General features: G+C 51.7%; 1 protein-coding gene across 6 annotated transcripts in view; it reads right to left on the reverse strand.

The window, feature by feature from the left end:
* GPSM1 (G protein signaling modulator 1) overlaps positions 1-17,918 on the reverse strand; it is a 66,719-nt gene that overhangs the window by 34,381 nt on the left and 14,420 nt on the right. For 3 of the 6 annotated variants that reach the window (XM_064393188.1, XM_064393190.1, XM_064393187.1), the window contains exons 1-9: positions 8,996-9,150; positions 8,331-8,552; positions 7,767-7,902; positions 7,320-7,462; positions 6,109-6,232; positions 5,174-5,289; positions 4,542-4,697; positions 2,829-2,937; positions 314-440 (exon numbers count right to left, since the gene is read on the reverse strand). In XM_064393188.1, coding sequence (XP_064249258.1) covers positions 314-440; positions 2,829-2,937; positions 4,542-4,697; positions 5,174-5,289; positions 6,109-6,232; positions 7,320-7,462; positions 7,767-7,902; positions 8,331-8,552; positions 8,996-9,135 — 1,273 coding nt within the window. In that variant the 5' untranslated portion in view covers positions 9,136-9,150. Of the gene's footprint in view, positions 1-313; positions 441-2,828; positions 2,938-4,541; positions 4,698-5,173; positions 5,290-6,108; positions 6,233-7,319; positions 7,463-7,766; positions 7,903-8,330; positions 8,553-8,645; positions 8,699-8,995; positions 9,151-17,918 lie in introns of those variants that run through there. The other 3 variants (XM_064393191.1, XM_064393192.1, XM_064393189.1) reach the window with 2 other exon arrangements.

Below are 17,918 nucleotides of genomic sequence, written 5' to 3' on the forward strand. Positions count from 1 at the left end.
AGCCTCAGGTATCAGTCAAATCAGAGAAAAGAGCCCTGCAGAGCTTTAAAAGACACAAAAGCTGGTTTGCTGCATGGCACGTGGAATTTCATTCCCAATGCAGATTAATTCCATTAACTCCTTCTGTGCCCTTTTTGGGGGATCCTTCCCTGCCTTTGCAGAGCAAACCCATCAGAGCCCCTTTGTGCTGAAGGCACTCCCTGCCCAGCCTTATTCTGCTCCAGCATTTCCATTTCCTGCCCACTTGCAAACACCTCCCCACACCACCCAAATCCTGAGACTTCCCAACGGCACCAAAACCCCAGGAACTCACCTTGTGCCTCGTAGCCAGAGTAGGGATGAGCTGCAGCCATGTCCTCCTCCCCGGGGCCCAAGCCAAGGGCTGCCCTGAGCTGGGCCATGTTCAGCTGGGCTGTCAGCTCCCCGCTCCTGTCCCCAATCTGCAGCAGCAAAACCATCAGGGCACGGGTTAAAGGCATGGGCTGCCACAAAAACCACCCCCAGACAAGGGTTTGCCAGAGCCACCCCAAAATCAAACACAGAGACATCTAAGAGAGACATCTGAGAGACCACCCAGCTCTCCAGAGCTATTCCCCAGTGATAATTTGGGAGAGGGTCTGTGCTTTCTGTGCTGCAGCTCAAAACAGCTCAGTGTGAGGCACTGAGAGGGCTCAGCTCGCCCACTGCCACAGGACTGAGCCTAAATGTGCTTGTCTGGGCTGTCCTGGAGGCACACATGGCTTGGCAGAGAGCCCTGCAGCTCCCAGCCCCCTTCCTCAAGTATTTCCATAGTTACTGAGCACCAGACACCACGCTGCCACCAGCCACGTGGGCACGCACCAGGGCCCTGGAAGCCCTTCTCTCCTGGCTCCCAGCCATACAACTTCGAGTTGTTCCCAGTCATCCACCCACACAATGCTCCAAAAATTCTTTTTCAAGTCCACATCTTCCCCAATTCCCACCTCTGGCTGGCCTGAGGCCAAGGAAGCTGGTGTTACACGTTTGGACAGAGATCTGTCCAACAGCTCCTGCTGCTTCAAACCAGGAGTTGTGGGACACAGCACTGGATCCTGCTCAAAGTTTAACCCAACCAGAGGAGGGCTGTGCTGCACACCACAGAGGTCACCCACAAACAGCCTCTGATCTGTGTGCCAGAGGAAGACCTTGGCTGCTCCCCTGGAGAGGCCAGCTCCTCTTAAATGCCTGGCAACAGCTCTTTTGTGTCCCCTGCCACAGTCTGCAGCATGGAACAAAACCATAAATCCCCACATTATTTATGACAAAGCCCCAAGCTCCAGTAAAGGGAGGCAGATCAAAGGGCTTATCACCAGGCATAAATCCCCCTGCCAATTACAGGAGATTTGCTGTTGACATCATCTCCAGAGAAATTACTATGTCCATGTTAGGTCTTACAGTCCTTGATGCTCATTTATTAAGTGCTTCCCTGACTTCCACTCATTTCAGATCATCTCCAAAGCCCTGTTAACAACCAGGAACAGACAGGCAGGACAATGACCCTGGGCAGGACCTGCCACACACCACAGCAGAGTCCTGATTCCTGCCCCCAGCCTCCCAGGAGCTGCACTCTGAGATGACAAAAGGACTCCAGAGCACTGGCCCAGAGCTGGGGCAGCTTCCAGGGTTTTTAGGTACCTATTCTTTATTCCAGTGGGGTTTTGTGAGTAACCTCTGATCAAGCTGCAGCAGTGTGGTTACTCTAACCTGGCTTCATCTGGATTCAAATGCCACCATTAGATTTTTGTTGGGAAGTGAGTTATGAACATCAGCCTGAAAAGACTGAATTCCACAAGGTTTCTCCTGGCCAAATCCTGGTGCTTGTCAAAGGGACAGTCTTTCCACTGCTCCATAATTCATGATGGGGGGACTTCACCAGCCACCTGCCATGGGGAACCCACTCCTGACACAGCCAGCACCCTGAATGACAACACTGGGACCCCCCACCCTGCTGGGTGTCCCCTCCACCCCCAAAGGCCCCAGGACCAGCAGGGCTGATCCTCCCAGGGCTCCTCAGCTGATGTCTGGCTCTGAGGACTCAGCTCCAGCCTGAGCAGAGCTGGGAAAGCCTTAAAATGTACAGGGCCAAAGAACAGTATTTCTTGTGTGTGTCTGATAATTAAATCTGTAATTAGGCTGCTTTGTCAGCCCTACTCAGAGATTTAGCCAACCTAACAGACAGGCAGGAGAACACCCAGCACACTTACAGATGGTGATTTCAATTAGTGCTTCAAGAGGGCAATTTCTTCATCTGGGGAAGACTAAAGAGGCCACAGCCGATTTCCTCAACACACTGAAAAGAGCAGACAGTGGAATTCTGGCTTTCTGCACCTCTGAGCCACCTGAAAACAGCAGGAAAGCTGCAGAGAGCTGGGCCAGGCCAAGGTGAAACCAGAGCAGCTGCACACACAGCCCCCAGAGGGGTGGCACCCAGGGACAGCATCCACTGCACAGGACACTGCAGCTGCAGCTCAGCTGGGACCTCCCTGTGCTCAGCAAAGTGGGATCTACACACTGGAGACTGCACAACACCTTGGCCAGCCAGTGGATGAGTCCCCAGGTCCTTTCTCACCCAAAACTTTGGTTAAGAGCAAAGCACAGCTCACATTTGCTGTAATTAAGGGCAAGGCTGGGAGCCTCCCATCAAGTGAGTGTTTTCCAGCCAAGCTCTGCAGTTCCTAACAGCACTGAACCAGCACAGAGAGAAGGGCTTTCCAGGGCAGTGAGAGCACCAATAAAATTTACTGGCATAAAACAGTCTTGCTCTCAGCAGGGGTCACAGGCTCCCTCTGGTTTGCACCACCTTCTCTTACCTCTTGGGAGATTTCAAGGTGTTTCCTTGCAAAGTGCAAAGCCTGCTCGTGGCTCCCCAGGGACACGTAGGCATTTCCCAGGCTCCAGCAGGCTCTTCCTTCTCCCACCCTGCAGGACAGGAAAGTGTCAAAGCACAGAAATGCTGGGCAAAGCCCAGCAGGGCCTTTTGGAGAGCACTGACAGCCAGGCTCCCTGCTCTGCTTCCACCTCCACACAGGTTCTACTCTGAGAATGAAGAGTGCTGGACATTTTCAACTCTTCTTACACTGGGGATGAAGAGCCTGGGGAGCAGGACTGCACCCACAGGGACAAACTGCAAGCACTGCAGCAAGGATGCTTTGGCTTCACTGGTGACCCCCAGCCTGAGAGGAGAAGCCAAAGCTCCTGCCCAGCTTCCACCTCACACAAAACCAGGGCTCCTCTCAGAGCTGCACAGAGAGGATGCAACATCCAGCTCTGGCTCATCAGCACCCAGAGCTGAAGCAGCAGGGAGAGAACACTGCAGGCAGGCAGCAGCTCCAGCTGAGCCCCAGCACTGCATCCCCAGGGTGAGCACACAGCATCAAACTGCACCCAGCAGGGCACAGGCACGGATTTCCAGCAGGTCCCCAGGGCACTGCTGCTGGTTGGCAGGAGCCAGGGAGAGCAGGGGAATGGGGAGCCTGCCCTGGGCAGCCCAGACCCCCAGCCTGGCTCCCTGCAGCTGCAGCAGCTGTTTGCAGGAGCAGGCAGAGCTTCCTGCTCCCCAGAGCCTGCTCAGCTCTGCAAACGAGCAGATGTGGGGGGAGAAGGGATAAAAAAAGCACCTGGGGGCGCAGGGGGAGGTTCAGCATGACTGCAACTCCCTTTTCAGAGGTTTGGGCGGGTTGATCAGCATTCCACCGTTTTTCTTGTCACCCTGTTCAATACCTTCTGCTCACAGGGTGTGTTCCCAGAAATGCAGGAGCCCACAGGCCTGCACCCCCACAGCATGATTCACCCTTGGGTGGGATTGTGCCTGCCCTGAGCAGAGGCTGCCCGGGTGGTGGCACAGCTCTCCCATCCTGATGTCCCTGCTCCATCTAGTGGAGGACACCCAGGCTCCGAGGGAATCCAGCACCACGCTCAACGAGCTGCCTGCAAAGTCACTCCAGCTGCAAGAGGCCTCAGGATCAGAATATCCAGGAAAAAGGAATCAACCTCTCAAAAAAAAATTAAAATTTAAGAAAAATTGAAAGGCTGAGCCTTCTAAAGAACGAGGAGCAAGACCAAGATACATCATCTGCACACACCCTATGCAACATCACCTCTGCATGGAGCTTTCCAGCACCAACCCAGAGCAACAGGGCACAGTGGCACATCTTGTGTGCCCTAAACACACAGCTTTTAAGGAAAACACAACTTTTGGGAGCTCTCAAGAGGCCCTCCTGGGATAACACAGCAGCAGCACTGGCAAGGCACTGAGCACGATGCATTTTCTTGAAGTACCTCTTGTTAGAAATCTCACTCAGCCCACACAGACACAGCACTGAGGGCACAATCTCCAGGTCTGAGTGACACGACAAAGGGGAATCAGGTCAAGTTTTTGACAGATGACAGGACTAAGGACTGGCTGCCCAGAGATTTCTGATGCCTCTCAAGCACACACATCACTGGTGCTTAACCCCAGCAAGAGAGAACAGAAGTCAGAGAAGGGTCAGCGCTCTGCACCCTCACCTGAGGCCCTCCCTTACCTGTCTCCCAGCTCCTGTGCTATCACCAGGTGCCTCAGGTGGTATTCAATGGCTTTCTCATAGTCCTGAAGCAGTGTGCACGTGTTCCCCAGGCTGTAGCAAGCCTGGGCTTCCACTGCTTGGTCCTTGAGCTGTCTGGAGAGCTGGAGTGTTTTCCTGCAGGAACAGTGGGAACCAGGAGCCCTGGTCAGTGCCAGCCCACAGGGAGGCCACCCCTTGGAGCAACACCCTGCAGCACCCCACAGCAGCCCTGTGTCCCCCTGCTCTTCTAAGCCTTCTGATGTTTGCATTCTTGAAATGAACTTTCTCACGCACTTTATGTAAATAATTAATTGGTTTGCATTCCTTTCTAGAGGAGGAGAAACCTGATAGACTGTTAGTTTGTCCAGTGTCATTGGGGAGGTGGCACTTTCACCCTCCAACCCACTGTCACTTTTGAAAACCTATAAATGTTAGAATCAGAAATTAAACTCCCCTTCTTTTATCTTGACAGTTCCAGCGTGCGTGCCATTTTAATTCATGTCCTAGAGTGACAGCCCTGCCACCCCACGCCCCTTGCCACAGCCCCTGCAGCTGAGGGGCTGGCTGTGACAGCTCAGGATCCCCGGGAAGGAGCAGCCCCTGGCACTCACTTGTAGTACTCAGCAGAGATGTCGAACCTGCCCAGGAAGATGTGGGCATTGCCCAGGTTGCTGTAGGCTCGGCGCTCGGCAGCCTTGTCCCCAAACTCCTTGGCAATGGCCAGGCGCTGCAGCAGAGACAGCCCAGTCAGCACTGACCCTCTGGCCCCCTGTACTGACCCCCCTCTGGCCCCTCTGTCCCCAGCACTGACCCCTCTGGCCCCTCTGACCCCCAGCACTGACCCTCTGGCCCCTCTGCCCTGGGGATCAGCTGCCAGGCCTGCAAAGCTCCCACCCCACTGAGGTGCTGAACCTCCCTGGCAGGGCGGCTGCAGCAGGAAACCTCTCCCTCTTCTGCAGCTCAGCATCAGGAAGGGCTCTTGGAAAAGTGGGAGTGATGCTGCACCCCAGTGTTGTCCCCCCAGCAATTAAAAAGCAGAGGAGCAGTGAATTTTCACCTTCCACTGCAAGGGAACTGATAGACACTCTGCAACAGAAGCTAAATTGCATTTGAATTGGGGCAGGGACTTTGTCACCTCACCTCCCTGTAAAGCTTTGCAGAAAGTTATTATGTTCTACAAGCAGCATTTATTCTTGATCAACAGCTCTTTCAGCAGCTTAATTAAATTCATGGCTTGCATTTATTAAAATCTAGACTGAGACAAATTAAGAGCAGAAAAAAACTCCTTGCTAGACCCAGCTGCAATTTGCCCTTGGATACCTCCTTTGGTTTCCAAGCCAACAGCACCCTTCCCTCGAGCTGCTCAGGAGGTGCTGATGGGACTGGAGTAAGATTTGCTCAGTGTGAGTTGGTACAACAGGGCAGAGCCTGGGGCTCACACAGGAGGAGGAAAAACTGCTGGGGGAAACATCTCCCTGTTCTGCTGGGCTGGGGTGAGAAGGAAATCTGCTGCCAGGCTCAGGAAGGGAGCAGAGGTGTCTCCTACCTCCTTGTGGAAGGCAATGGCCTCACTGAAGTTGCCCAGGAGGTACTGGGTGTTGCCAAGGTTGCCATAAGCCCGGCCCTGTGCAGCTCTGTCCCCCAGCTCCTTCACCAGGGACAGGTTCCTCCTGAAAGAAACCAGGCAGAGCATCCATGAGGCACAGCCCTGCAGGGGATTTGCACAGAAAAGGAGGAGAGGCAGCTCTGGAGAAGGCATTTTTCCCCCAAGCACAGGTGACAGGCTGGTGACCAAGCTGGGGTGCAGGTCCTGCTGCTCTGTCCCCTCAGCAGTGGGTGGCTCTGTGCAGAATCACACCTGTGCTCACACACCTGGTCTGATCCATCCCACACTAAATCAGAAATGGTCTCACTGCAGCACCAGGGTCACAGAAAGAAGATTTCCCTGTCCTGCTGCAGGGAGAGAGGCCAGATCCACAGTGCCATGCCAGGCTCTGCTCTGGGAGCCTCCTGGCATTTCTTTAGCTTGTTTTTACCCCCTTCACACAGAGAATGGTGGAGCAGACACCACTGGCACAAATTCACCCCTTGGCTATGCTACATGCACCACTCCTTGGAAAAAGGGTGGTGAGCTGTTCAAGGGCACTATCACATCCTCAGATACCATGGGAGGAATAAAAGATCTTAGCACTCTCTTCACTTAAAAAGCCTATTTAAAAAACTGAATCACACAAGCAGAACTCTAAAGCACAAGGAGAAAAACACAAGCTCCAAATTCTGGTGCTGACCTTCCCATGTGGCACATGACTGATCTTTGAAATGATTTGGGAAAAGGAAGGTTGTGACAAGTGAGACAAAGTGCAGATCCTCGAGAAGAACCAGGACTTCAAAGTGCCTCCTCCCTTGGGTGACAGGGATGGAGACACACAGGGATCCATCCTCACAGAGGCCAGCAGAGAGCAGCAGGGGCCACAGGAGCTACGAGTTCAGCTTCCCAGCACGGCTCTGGCAAGCAGCAGACTGTTGCACTTCACTGCATGATGACAATTCAACCCACAGAGAGTTTTACAAAGCCAACGCCAGCATGAATTTCAGCTCAGGTTTTATAAAAGACCTTTTCTCACCTTCCTTGAGATTAATTTGCCAACACAGTTTGGCATCTCAGAAAAATATTCCTCATCTATTACAACCTGCAAATTCTCAGCCAGTGGCCCCGTTCCCTGCAGGAGAAGGAGCTGGCCAAGCTTGGATACTTACTCATAATATTCTGAAGCTTTCTGTAGTGTGTCCTTGACCTCCTGAGGCAGGTAGCCCGGGTCCTGGGCTGTGTTCCAGGATAAGTGCTTTCCCTTTGCATGGTAAACATTCCCTATATTATAGAGAGCTCTGGCCTCACCTACCTAAAGGGAGGAAGAACAGGAAACAGCAAGGTATCACACTTCACATCCCAGCATGGACCTCCCACTGCTGGGCAGAGATGGCCAGAACCACGAGAACACATTGTCCTTCCCCATCTTTCAGATCCACAAGCCCACATTGTCCTTCCCCATCTTCACCCTCACAGCAGCAGATGTGTGATGGCACCCAGCAGGGAGAGCTTCACCCTGCAGCTCCTCCCAAAGCCCACCTTCAGCAGATCACATTTACTGACTTGCAGACAGGTTATTTTTAAGGCCAGGAAATATTTCCTGCTGGAACCATTACCTTGTCTCCCTGCTCCCGAGAAATGTCCAGGTGTCTCTGGCAGCAAACCACAGCTTCATCAAACTGCCCCAGGATTTTCAGGGTATTCCCAAGGTTGCCACTTGCCTTGGCCTCTCCAATTCGGTCCCCAATGGTTCTACAAGATGAAGATGTTAAAGAGCTCAGAGACTTTTATTCACCAGCTGCTGGAGGCAGATTTAAGCTGCAGCTTAGCACAGACATCTGCCTGGAGAGCTTCCCACAGGCTCCCACAATTCTGAAGGCAGATCCCTGTTCCCAATTTGCTGTTTCAGAACTGTTCTAATGACTGCAGGTCATTACAGGCAGTACTGGGGACAGAAGTGGACCCTGCTCTTGCTCCAGACACCCTCCCACATCCACATCCCTTTCTCCACCTCCCTGCTCTGAAGGCAGCTGTCCCATCCTTGGTGAGCCCCAGGTTCTCCACAGGACAATGCCCCTCAGGGCCACTTTAGGATGTGTATTTCTGGGTTCAGGCCCCACAGAACCTGCGCTCACTCAGGGCTGTGCCTGATGAGGATGAAGCAGTGCTGACACACTCACCTGGCCAGGGTGAGGTCGTGCTTGTGGTACAGCAGGGCCTTGGAATACTCCTTCAGGTAGAAATAGGCATTGCCCAGCTGGCTGTAGATGGCACTGAGAGTCTTCAGGTCCTCTGTCCCCACCTGCACTGCTGCTTCAAAGAAGGCTGCCCCAGCTTTGAAGTCCCCGGCCTTGCACAAGCGCTCTCCTTCCAGGGCCAGCTCCAGGCAGGATGCCTCCATCCTGCCAAAAACAAGGGAATTGTTTGCAGAGGAGTGTGGCTGCAGTGCTCCCACTCTGCTCTGCAGTGCTTACAGGGTTTGCTTCATTGCACACCTTGAATTCTTCCCCCTGGACTCAGAACACAGGAGCATCCAGATTGCACCTTCCAGTGGGGGATGTCCCTGCCCAAGGGAGGACGACAGAGTCTTTAAGCTCCTTTTCAACCAAACCATTCTGTGATTCTCTGATTACACACCACATCTGCAAGCAGCCAAAGGCTCCCAGCAGGGATCTGCACAAGGAGCTCAGGGCTCCTGGCTCCAAGGCATGGAATCATCCCAGCAGTAACACCTGCTTTCCTCCAGGTGCTGCAGAAGCCACATATCCAGGAGTTTATACCTGGACCATTTTCCCAGGGGTAACAGAGAGGGAAGCCAAATGGTAACAGGTTTTTTCCTGGATACCAGAGAAAAGCCTGGACTGTGCAGATTTTCTTGGCTGAGCAGCTCCCAGCTCGGTGTCTGCTTTCCATTAACTCTCCTGCTGTCAGTTTTCCACGGGCACTCAGCACACTGGCCTCCAGGGCAGCTTTCCTCCCGTGCATTTTCTGACACCTTTGGCACTGGCACACTCCATGCTGTCAGAGAGAGCACTGTGAGCAGTGACACTGCTTCAAGAGACAGAAAACATTCCCCTCTGAGTGCTCCAAGCCGCCCCCTAAGTCACAGCTGTCCCTGTTAGACCATGCCTATCCCAAGCTTTCACTGGAAATGTCCTGCCTGCTGCAAAGCCAGCCCCTTCCCAAGGGGGATGGACACAGCATGTTCTTGCTTCTCTATCCTGATGCTTCTCTTTGCTCTTTTTCTGCTCAATTTATTTTTAAAATTCAAAACTATCTAGGTCAAAGGTGGACATCTGCTGAGAAAAACACAGAGCTCCCTTGTCCAGAGGCAGAACAGCAAGGGTCTGTCAGAAGATAACAAATGCCCACAGGTGGTTTCCAGTCTGTTCTGAGCACTTGCAGGGAGTTTGTGGTGCCCAGCCCAAGAGCACAACTTGCCCAGCTGACTCCTGGAGCAGTTTCCTGCTGAGCCCTGGGAGATGCTTCCAGGAGCCCCAGCCCAGCCCTCAGGGGCTCTGCAGAGCAAGGACACCCTGCCCTGCACACAGCAGCTCCAGGACACAGCTCCTGCTGCTCCAGGCCTTGCTCCCCCATCTCCTGCCACCCCACACCAGCTCTGCCTCCCCTTCCACCCCAGGGCACAGGGAGGTGCACACAGGACACACCAGCCCTGACGTGTTCTCCTGCAAACACACAGCACAGTGCTTGCTCAGCTGCCAGGAAACAGAATCACAGAATCATGAGGTTGGAAGAGACCTCTAAGATCATAGAGCCCAACCTGTGCCCTAACACCTCAACTAGAATAGCACCAAGTGCCATGTCCAGCCTTTTATTAAACACATCCAGAGATGGTGATTCCACCACCTCCTTGGGAAGAACATTCTAGTATTTTATTATTATTTCGATGAAATTTTTTTCCTAATATCCAATCTATACCTTCCCTGACACAGCTGGAGACTGTGTCTCAACAAAAGCAGCCCCTCCAGGAGCAGTTCATGAAGTGCCTGAAATTCAAGCCCATTTCCCTGGCAGTCTCCCTGCTGATGTCCCTGCTCCTGTGGTTCCAAACACACAACACCTGGCATCCTGCAAAGCAGGACAACCACAAGGACCGGCCAAACAAAAGAAAAATAGCACAAGACCTGGTTTGAAACTCTCCCTCCAAACACACCTGTGACCTCTTCTGGCTCGCTGTCCATCTGTCCCCAAAGCCACCAGGTGACAAGAGGGGAAGGGGGTTGTGAAGCAGCTCCTCAAACTCCCACACAAACATTTCATTCCAAAGCAAAGCCCACATCTGAGTGGCTATTTTATTTATACAAGAAAGCTGCTTCTGCTGCCAGTGCAGCATTTGTCCCTGCCTCAGCTTCTGTTCAACAGCAGGAATAAAAATATTAGGATTAAAAACATCTAACTTCCCTCTGGCTAGACCACAGGAAAATTAGTAAGAATGAGTTTCTACCCAGGGATCCCACCAAAATTTCATCAGTCCCAAGGTACATCCATGGTTTGTAGATCCTCCATCATCTCCAGGTATTGACAAGTCTCTGCTGATACATCCCAGACAAAAGGAGCTTTGGGACTGAAGGCAGACAAGAAACAGCTTGTGCTCGAATCAGCAGGATTAACTTCAGGCAGTCAGGGGGGATGAATCTTGAGAGGACCTGAAATGCAGCAAGGAGCCACCACCACTGGAGTTCCTGTTGGATTCCAGTAAGAAGATGGCAGAGACAGAAGCAAACTAACTTGAATGTGAATGTCAACCCACCTTGAGCTTGAATTTCAACCCAAACAAAAGTCTTTCCAATATCCAGGTTGTCTTTGAGAAATTGAGTTCACCAGCTGTAAACAGTCCAAAAAAGTGGGGTGGAGACCAATTTCCCAAACCCATGGCATTGCTGTACAGCTTGTGTGGAATTCTTGGGGTGATTTTAAGAGCTTGAACTGAAGGTTTCCATTCCCACAGGAAAAAAACCCAGGTAGACATTGCAGGGGTGGGAGCATATCTGCCACATCCCAAAGTGAATTTTGTGCCCCCAAGCCCACTTTGTGACACTCTCACACTCTGTGGGTGCTTTCCTGGTGTTCCCATAGTAACTGTCCAGGCACAAGGCAGTGACATGACCTTCCAGTGCACACAGCCCTTAATTAAAATCTGTTTGTCCTTGAACAGGCTGCTCTGCAGAGTATCTGACTTATCTAATTAACATCACTGCTCAGACTGGGACCTGAGCAAACAAGGGGAAGGCACAGGAGGCTTTTCCCTGCATCCTGCTCTGCCAAGCCTTCGCTGCCTTGGACAACAAACAAGGATTGCAATTGTTAACAGGAACACAACCCACTTGTAAAACCCACCTGCCCTCCAGAGCTGCTTTTGCAGCACCTCTGCATGCAGTTCAATCATTTCAGGCACGCAGGAAAACAATGCCAAGGGCAGAGGAATCAACTAAAGGTCAAGGAACAAACTCAAGCACACTAAAATTCCACTTTAAAAAGCTTCCAAAGCCACACCAGCCATAAAACACAGCTGAAAGGACAACCCTGAACCAGGCAGTGAAGGGAAAACAGTCAGTGGCAGCAAGGTGCAAGCCCTGCCCTACCTCTCCTGCTGTCTGCATTTTCTGAACAGACACCCACAGCTCCAAAGCCTCTGGCAGGAGGAAGCAGTGGGGCTGAGGCACACATAACTGCAGTGTTTGGCCACCAAGGCACTCCGAAAGCTGCCAGGGGAAGGAGTGGGTGGCACGATGCTGGCAGAGGAGTTGGTCCCCAGCAGTGTGGCACCTGCCAGTCTCCAGCCCAGGAGGGGATGGCTCTGCTCACACTCATTTCCTCCTTCCACTGTGCAGGAGGGAACCTCTGCCCAACCCAGCAAGGGCAGGGCCTCCCTCCCTCCTCCTTAAGTCTTTCTTTAAAGGATAACTGATGTGAAGGCAGAAAAAGCTGAGAAAAACGGGAGGAGCAGCCTTGAACAAGAATTCCCAGGGTCACCCATCACTGTCAGGCAGCAGCTAATGAGGAGCTGGAGCACAGATTGCCTTTTGCCTGCTGCAAGCTTGTTCAAAGAGCTCCACAGCAAAAATGTGCCTCTGGAAATGGTGAAATAGAAAGATTCTCACATATCAAACGTTTTCAGCAATTTGGAGAAGGCAGAGACAGTCCCAGGAGTGCTGGGGAAGCCAAGGACACTGTGAGAAATAAAGGGAACACACAAGGTGCCACCAGTGCCATTATCAGTGATCACCACGACTGCTGTCAACCACCATAATTAGGATATTGTAATTGGGTGATGACAGGTCCCCAGAGTGGGAACACCACACACTCAGACCTCCCAACACCCTGCTCAGGGCCACCTTGCCCACAGCAACCTGTCACTGCTGACAACAGCTCCATCAGGGCACACAGAAATTATCATGTCACCAGACAGAGCCTGGGGTCACCTGTCTGCTGCCTGAAATACTGCAAATATCACAGGGCAGGAGAAACTCTTCCTGTCTGCAAGGTGAAACTGCCTTTAAAAAAAGGAGAGAAGGGAAAAGGAAGGGTATTTATAGATATTTGATTCATGTTAGTGGGGGCGATTGCAGAGCTCATTCCCAATCAGACCTCGTGTAGTTCAAAACTCCAAGCTTTTAGACAGAAGGTAAGGCAGAAAAAAAACCATCAAAACCACCAAGAGTAGTAAAAAAAATCCCCCTTAGTATTTCTATTGATTTGAGTTAGTGAAGCAACAGATTTTAGCATCTTACTTGCAATCTGATTAGGTTTTGTACAAAAATAAATCTAATTCCAGAGCGCTGGTGACGGACAATTAAACATTTCTCCAGAACCAAAAAAGGCTCTGATTTACCAGGTGCTCAGTGTAAATGCATATTCGCTGCCTTAACGAACTAAATATGCATTTCAATAATGACTTTCTTTAAGGGTGTGCTGCCAGTCAATCAAGCTGGGAATTATTCCCCTTCAGCAATTTCCTCTCCCAGCCCTGCATGGCTCCTGTACCTGAGAGGGAGCTGATGGCTCTGAAGCACCAGCTCCAGGTGGCCTCAGACCCTTGGGGATGTGTCCCCTCCACTGATGGGGAGTAGTCTGAATATTTTCCTTTGCTTCCCTACTGAGGAAAGCTGTTCCAGACCTTCCTGAGGCACAGCCTGAGTTATTCACAATTTAATTTATACCCATTTAGCCTCAGGCACTGCTCTTCTCTGCCTGGGGCATTCTCCCAAGGGTTTGGGGCAGTTTTCCCTGCTTGCTGTGCCCCAGGCAGGGTCCAGCACATCCACACCTGCCTCTCTCTCTCTCACTTGCTCCCAATGAGCTCCAATCTTTAAGAAAATCCCATTCCTTGCTCCTAAACCCAGGTGATTTCAGCTTCCTACCCTCAAATACCATCTCCTTGCCACAGCTCTGCACCCATCCATCACTGAGTCCCTGACTGCTCCTCTCCATCAGCAACACACCCAGCAGCAACCTGGCAGGAGAACAATGAAAACACTCAATTATCTCTCTCCCAAGTCCAGATCTGGTGGAACGGGGCCAGCACAGCCCCTCACTCCCCAGCCACATCACATCCCCAGCCCTGATCCCCTCCTGACAAGCAGGTTTCTGTCTCAAGCACAGGCTGGCAGGGAGGGTGACACACAAACCAAGATTTCCATGGAATGAGCCTGATTCAAAGCACTTTTGGAAGCTGGAAACAGCACACAGGAGCTGGTTCCCCTGCAGCCAAAGGGCAGAACCCCTGGGACACCCTGACCTACACCTCACCCCATCAGTGAGGGGAAGGAAACAAAACCTCCTGTTGAGTTTGGAGAGGAAAAGGTCAGAGATGAAGCCATGAATGCTGCACCCGGTCCTCCTCCAACTTCTGAACTGGTTCCAAACATCTGGGCCAGACCCCTGCACATCTGGAGGGGAGGAGGCTCCCACTGCACACACTTCCACTGCTAGGAACACTGCAGTGAGTCCTTTCAGTGACCCCTGAGCTGGAAATAACAATATCCACACACTCCCTGCTGCTGGGGAAGTGTTTGCTCAAGCTGGAGCTCTGGGGATTACCCAGACCCAGCGATTTTCACCGCAGGCTTTTGCTGAGGGCATGAAACAGAAAATCCAGAGGGAAAAACTCCAGGGAGTTCTGGAAGCTGCTGGGTCTGTGTGCTGGCTCCAGATTTCCTGTCCCCTCTCTGCTGCAGCATCAGTGCTCCACAGTAGTCATTTCAGCTAATTGCTATCTACCATTAGCTGCAGAGCACTTACAAGGGATTCAATTCCACTGCATATTTGCTAATAAATCCCAAATGACACTGAGGAAGACAGCTGTATTTAGCTGCCTTTACCCTCTCATTAGCAGTGCTGAATGAGACCCCATTTCAATGGGGAATGGCTCCAACAAGCTGCGTCATTGTCACAAATCCAAATCCAAACTCCCCACTGCCTGCTGGAAAGCAAAAGTCACCCAGCATTCCCCTGCTTACACAACCTCTGAGGCTCTGATCCTGGGGATGGGGGAGCAGAGGACAGATGGGAGTTATTTGCTGTTTTCAGAGTTATTTGCTGGGTTTTTTTATGACTCTGAGTCGCTAGGTGCAGAAACTTCAACCTAAGGACTCCAAATATTTTGCAGAGGTGTGAGGGCAGCAATTACCCCATTTTTCAGAAAGGCAACTGAGGCTCTGGGGGAAAATTACGCCTTGCTGTGATTCAGCTGTAGGGAAGGGAAAGGAACCCAGGAGCCTCTGCCAGGCCCTCCCTCCCTCCCAAGGGGAATGAGGTGCATCCCTTCCATCAGGCAGGGATGCTCCCAGCTCAGCACCACCCAAACAACCAAAGAAAAGCCCCCAATTCCAGGAGCTGAAGAGATCCCTGACCTGCAGAAACCTGACCCACAGCTGGGAGGTTTGGGCTGTCAGTAGGTGATACCCTGGCAGCAATTATCTTGAATCCATGACCCAAATGCTGCCCACAAATCCAGCTGGACCCACAGGAAGAAGAGAGCACAAGGAAATTTTTCTGTGCCAGCTGAGGAGTGAAATTTCTAACAAGCCATGTGCAGAAATTTAAGTCATTGTGCTCCAAAATTACTCAAGTATCAAAGGACTACCATGGATGTAATTAACTTCCAGCACTTGAAAATGCTCAGATGAGATTAAGGTGCAAATGTGAATTTCATCTCAGCCTGGTTAACAGTTTCACTTGATAGCCAGTTTCAAAGCACTTAAATTATAAGATGCAAATACTTTGCAGGGTCTGAGGAAGTGATGATTAAGGAGATATCAATTTAAAAATTAATTCATTAAAACATGTCCTGACTCCCAAAGGGCAAAAAAAATTATTATGAATCCACCAAGTGTATGAACTGATCAAATTCTCTGAAGGAGAACTGTGCAGGAGAACTCACTTTCAAGAAGAGTGAGAATGGAATGAGCCTGGAACACAATTTCTTTGCACAGCTCATCAGCAGGGCATAAACCCAACCACCAGCAGCCATGTGAGAAAAACAGAAATAAATGTAGAGGCCAGGAGCACCAGCTTGCCAAACACAAGTGGAGTCACGATGCTGATGCCTGAGGATGCTCTTTCCTTCCCAGAAACACAAAATCCAGCAGTTTGGGCTGTTCCTGCAGCAGCTGACCCCGAAATGTGTCCTGCAGAGCACCAGGCAAAGCAGCACCTGCAGCAGGACAGGGTTTAGACATTTCTGTTTTGTCAGAGGAGGCCTGGAATGAACTCAGCACAACGAAGGAAGCTTCCTGAGTTTTCCAGGAGTATTTTGCTTTCCTGTACAACACTAGCACCTTTAATGAGGTTAATCCATCACATTGCCATTAAACAGCTCTCTGGGGATGGTTTCACCAGCAGTGAAGTGCTGTTTCCTTCAGTCACCTCCAGAAGCCAGAGAGCAGGAGAGGACATGGAGGCTGAGAGGCTTTTCATGACAAACTTACTTGGGCAATTGGGTCAACACATCTCCCACTAAAATATATGCTGTGATTTACACAAACAGAATCCAGCAGGTTACAATTACCATATACACTAGAAAAAAAAAAAAGTAATTGCCTTATGCACAGCCACACAATGAAAATAATTGATTTATTTGCTACCTATTTCATTTATGCCATTCAGCTTCTCTTACCCACCAGTGTAGAGGAGCTCATTCAGGTCAAACTTAACACTGAAAATGGGCAAGTCTTGGTTTGGGGGGTTCTTTTCAAACTCAGAAAAAACATAAATAAGAGAAGTACAGACATATCTCTAAAACTGCCCCAGACACCCAGTGGGGGCTCAGCCAGCTGTCATGGGAGCAGCCTGGATGCTGTTCTGGGATGGGAGAAGGGGCCCTGAGCCAGGGATGGATCCTCATGGATCCCAGAGGATCCAGAAGGGCAGGAACAGCTCAGGACCAGAACCAGGACAACTTTGACTGAGACCACCCCAGCCTCCCCCAATTCCTGCCACCCCCAGCTGCTGGCAGGGTCAAGCTCAGCCCCACGAGTGCCACCAGCACAATGATCCCCGTTGTTCTGGGCAGCTGCACAGGCTGTGTGAGGTTTCCCTTCCTGCACAAGTGAAAGCAAGGCTTGTTTTCTCCCAGGCCCCAGTCTATTCTCCATTCAAGCTGCCTGGAAACCCCTCCAGCTGCAGCCCCCACTTCTCCTTCCTCCCTCAGCCTGCCAGTCACTCCTGCCTGCAGCAGGAAAACAACAGTGCGTGGAAAAGGTGCTGCCAAGCCCCAGAAACACCAGGGACTGTGTCACAGCCAAGCCCAGCCAGCCAAAGGAGCCACCTCAGCCTGTCCCAGGTCCCAGCTCATCCCAAAGCTCCTGCAGTCCCCACGTGGTGCCTCCTTCCTGCCCACAGCCCCTGCAAACCACAGCCCAGGCTCAGGCACGGCCATGGCATCGTCACCGTGATGCAGCACAAAGGAAACCAAGACAAAGTTCACACCACAGCTTTTTCCACTGACTCCACTGCAGCCTACAGCCAATTTGGTTCTGCTCCCTTCCTGTCTCATCTGCTTCCTCCAGCCCCAAGCCAAGGCTTCCAGTCCAAGAGAGATCCTTTAGGATCCAGCACAGAGCTCAGCCCTGAGCCTGGGCCATGCAGGCTGTGAGCCAGGGAGGGGCTGAGCCACCCCAGCTCACCAGAGAGTGCTGAGGATGCTCAGACTTGCACCTGAAAGGGGTTTGGATGGGACCTGAGTGACAGAGCCAGCACAAACCTGGCCCTTGTACTTCCTGCAGAGCTCTCTGAAGAGCAAATAGCAGGAACCAGACGAATCCAGTCAATCCAAACGTGCAGCAACTTCTTTTTCAAATGACCATCTGGTAAAGCCTGTGTGAGGGGTGAAATGCAGCCTGTGCTAGTCCCTCCCTCAGTGATTGCAGCCCTGAGTGCCCAGAGCAGAGGGGTTCTCAAAGGTGGCTCTCCCAGGTCACAGAGGGCACATGGGCAGAGCTCCTGCCAGGGCTGAAGCACTGCCAGCCACCAGGACAGAGTGCTGCTGGCAGAGCTGCAGCACAGCAGATTGCACCAGTTTGACATTGCTTTTCTGCAGCTGTCTCCTGCTCAGGGGGCTGTTTAAAGCATTGCTGTGCTCTCCCTGAAAATTCCAAGGGTGCCAAAAATCAGGCATCAGCCCAGAGACACTCACGGGTTCAGAAGGCCAAGAGAACAAGAGCTCACACTGGACACTGCCCTTCCCCCTGGCTGTTTCACAGCCACAGGGCATCCCTCCAGATTTTGTAAAGATAATTCCACATCTG

The sequence above is a fragment of the Passer domesticus genome, chromosome 18, assembly GCF_036417665.1.
Source record: "Passer domesticus isolate bPasDom1 chromosome 18, bPasDom1.hap1, whole genome shotgun sequence".
Taxonomy (NCBI): Eukaryota; Metazoa; Chordata; class Aves; order Passeriformes; family Passeridae; genus Passer; species Passer domesticus.